Source organism: Trichinella spiralis (assembly GCF_000181795.1).
Source record: "Trichinella spiralis strain ISS 195 chromosome Unknown Scfld2159, whole genome shotgun sequence".
Lineage (NCBI taxonomy): Eukaryota > Metazoa > Nematoda > Enoplea > Trichinellida > Trichinellidae > Trichinella > Trichinella spiralis.
This window is the reverse complement of record NW_003529098.1, coordinates 42,651-46,174: the sequence shown is the minus strand read 5'-3', so window position 1 is coordinate 46,174 and position 3,524 is coordinate 42,651. Positions and strand designations below refer to the sequence as shown.

Below are 3,524 nucleotides of genomic sequence, written 5' to 3'. Positions count from 1 at the left end.
AAAAAGAAGCCCTTCCCGCCAAGAAGATCTGACGACAATCGATAAAATGCAGTGTTGTAATACTTGAAGATCAGAAAGGGTTACGGTGATAGCCTGACGTGTACAATAAAGTTCGGAGGGTTATCTTTGCGGTGATCGGTTGGTTGTCGTCTGCGGTGCGATTTATCACAACATTTCTCGCTAGCATGTTCTAATAAACGCTTCAGTCGATTGCGTGGTTGTCATTTCTCTTCTTTATTCTCAATATCTTCTAGGAAACGTAAAAGAGATCGAAAAGACAACAGAGATTGTAGCGACCATGAAGATAGTCCCAAGGCGGAGGCGTACTCACGAACCACTTCCGTTTCTCCGGAACATGGAACCGAAGACTTGGTTAGCTTTGTTAGAAGACTTGTTGCGACTTAATTGCGTCTCACAGTCAAAATGCACCAACGTTGGTCGGCATCTCCTCTGCAAATTTTCTCCGCGGCTGTTTTACCCATCATGTACGTCGTCGAGTAATTTTTACGCAGAATTCTGCTAACTGCTTCTGCGGGTTTACGGCGATAGAGATTCGATTTCTGACGTGACTGCTCGATTCCATTAATTGTGGTAACGCGATGGACTACAGGTTTCAAACTTCACAATGGAAATTGTCGAACTTGGCATGAAAGCCCACATATTAGAAGACAACCTACTATGCTTCTTCTCCTATAGTATGATGATTAAGGGAGCATTCAGCGTGATATGAATGGATAAGCCGCGAACCTTAGAAGAGCTTCGCGTGGACATAGAAAGGGCGGATGAGATCGGCATGTCCTTCGAATTCTGACAGAATGCCCAAGAGTAGAAGAAGTGTAACATCTATTGCTGCACGACGGCGTTGCTAATTGCAGGTCCAGCTGAGGCAGACGCCGAACCGCGGCAATAAACCCCCCTTCCCGCCAGTTCAAAGGATACCGCCAGCGAGAACCGCGGTCGGCTTCTGGCGACCAACCCGCATGACCCGACGAGCCGGTGCTTAACTAGCCGTCGTTCAGCGTGGTGTTCGGTCATCGCCGGTCACTGATGGTCCGTTGGGGCAGCGGATCAAAGCCGCCGCGTAATAAGCCGCTGATTTATAGAAGAGCCGCAAGCCGGGGGATTGTCAGCAGGACAATGGAAGGATCGAATTTCAGTTGACCCACCCCGGTGCCCCCCTGCGGCGGAATACTTCTATATATGGAAGCGGCGGAGACCATGGAGGCAGTTATCACGGTGACGAGCGTGGAGTGCGACAGCAGTGACGATAGAAGAGCGGATGATGGCGACAAGGCGGAGAGAACGCGGGAATGAAGACGAGTCGGCGAAGAGCAACGGCGGCGGACGAACTGGCGGAGACCCGGAGGCAGATCGAGCGACCGCGCCCGGCGGGTCGTTACAATGGGGGCCTGTCCGGGAACCCGTACCAGTACCTCCACACGGAACATACTTCTGCCCGCCCCCGGCATTTGGCCCGGGAATGGATGCCGAAGAGTGGGTGGAGGACCTAGAAGACTTCCTCCGCGTCAGCGGGATACCAACGAAGGATCATGGAGCTGTCGGACGACGCCTACTGACGGCCCCGGTGCGCCGCGAGCTATACCCACCCGGTCAAGTGAGGGACGACTCTTTCGAGGAGCTGAAGAAACGGCTGCTAAACGCGTATGGTCCCGAGGAGTCGCTGGAAATGTTGACGGACCGATTTGACGCTCTGCGACAACGCGAAGGCCAATCCATTCAGCAGTTCGCCCAGGAGGTGGCAGAGTTGGGACGCAGAGCGGGTGTGTCAGAACGCGACCTCGTGAGGCGTTTTAGCGGTGGGGTAACGTCGAAAGACGTCTACCGGGCGATCCGGCTGCAGGAACCGCGGACCCTCGCCGAAGCTCGCAAGCTGGCCACCAGGATACTCCAGGTGGAGGACGGCTACCAGGAGAAGCAACAGCCCCGCGCCGGCGTCGCGAAGACAGAGAAGTCGGAGACGGCCGAGAAGATGGACACCATGATGAGGAAGATGGACGACCTGGCCAAGAGAATGGAACAGATGGAACGGGCCGCGCCACGGCCCCCCAGGACCGCGCTCGGATGCTTCCGTTGTGGCAGCCTGGACCACCTCCGGCGAGACTGCCCCCAGCTCCGGACCCGAGCCCGGCCAGCACACGCCCTGAATAATGGTCACGGGGACCGCCGCCTTTTAGCGGTGACGGAGCTCCAAGCTGGACAGGCGCCGTCTGTAGCAGGTAAGCTAAACGGGTTGGAGATTTCCCTCCTTCTGGACAGCGGGGCGGTTGTCTCGGTAGTACCACTCTCGACCTGGCACAAGTCCACCGGGGGAGAACCTCTAGAAGCCGCCGGAGGCACCATCCTGCTCGGCGACGGGCGACGAGTGCGCCTCTGCGGCCAGGGGACGTTGCCGCTGCAGTTGGGAAGCTGGAGAGGACGCCTCCACGTCGCCGTTGTGGAAAGCCTGGTCGTACCAGGGATCCTGGGTACCAACTTTCTCGACCGGTACGTCAAGCTAATTGACTGGCAAGCCGGGGAGATGACCATGACGGACGGCTCGAGTGTCCGGATCGGCCACGAACCATCCCACGCAACGCGGCCCGGCATCGGATGCACCTGGATCACGGCGAGCCCCCGGGAAGTAGCACGAGAGGAGACCGTAGGGGAGAGACCAGGGAACAATAGCGGTGAGCTAGGAGCGTCTGAACGAGCTCTGGTGGACAGAGCGGAGTGCTCCGTAATAAATAAATAAATAAGTAAAAAATAAAGAAACACATGGTTAAAAGAGAAAAGGAAGCTGTGAAAAATTCAAATTTCATCGTCAACAAATATTATGCTAGAAAGCACGAATTGCAATTGCAAATTGACCAACTTCAAAATGAAAATAATCGACTCATAGCTTCGATTATTAAGAATCCTGAAGGTGTATTTAGCAACATTTATGGAAATAATTATAAATTGAAATACAATAATCAAGCCCACTCTTCGCTGATGGTTCTTTTGGAAACGTTAGTGAAAAATAGAAGCAACATGGCAGTCATTTTGAGGAAGATTTTTACAAATGAACGCTCTCATCCATCTTTCAGTGATTTTCATCATTATGAGCATAAAATCAACGAAGCAGAACTGTTATTAGACAAACTGTGCTATAAGGCAGATATGCTTTATACGGAAAGCATTCAATTAGATAAAAACATTGCTGAAACCGAAGAAAAAATCAAAAAGTCGAAGTCTAAAATGAAAGAACTGCAAAATGGTGTAAATTATTATGAAAAAGATGTACAAAAAGAAAATTCATTGAAAAGTCAGCTTTTATTAGCAAAAGAAGCACAGAAAATTCTGGAAGCAGAAATAGAGCTAGTTAATGGTGAGTTGTATAATTTGCAGTGTGCTCGTCGAAGGCAACTTGAAAGATTAAAATACAAAAAAAGATATTTAAAGAAGCTATACCGTGATTTTCACACGATGAAAAATTCGAACAAAGATGAAGGAAAAGTCCAATTTTGTAAAGAACTCGCAGTTGA

At 51.1% G+C, this 3,524-nt stretch overlaps 2 protein-coding genes across 2 annotated transcripts; one reads left to right on the top strand and one right to left on the bottom strand.

The window, feature by feature from the left end:
• Window positions 1–1,097: 1,097 nt before the first annotated feature.
• Tsp_11932 (hypothetical protein) lies at window positions 1,098–1,469 on the bottom strand. The gene has a single exon (XM_003368648.1). The coding sequence runs from the start codon at window positions 1,467–1,469 to the stop codon at window positions 1,098–1,100; it is 372 nt and encodes a 123-aa protein (XP_003368696.1).
• Window positions 1,470–2,545: 1,076 nt separating this feature from the next.
• Tsp_11931 (hypothetical protein) lies at window positions 2,546–3,455 on the top strand. The gene is made up of 4 exons (XM_003368647.1): window positions 2,546–2,737; window positions 2,770–2,923; window positions 2,978–3,367; window positions 3,442–3,455. Exons 1-4 carry the CDS (start codon window positions 2,546–2,548, stop codon window positions 3,453–3,455), a joined length of 750 nt encoding a protein of 249 aa, XP_003368695.1.
• Window positions 3,456–3,524: the final 69 nt, after the last annotated feature.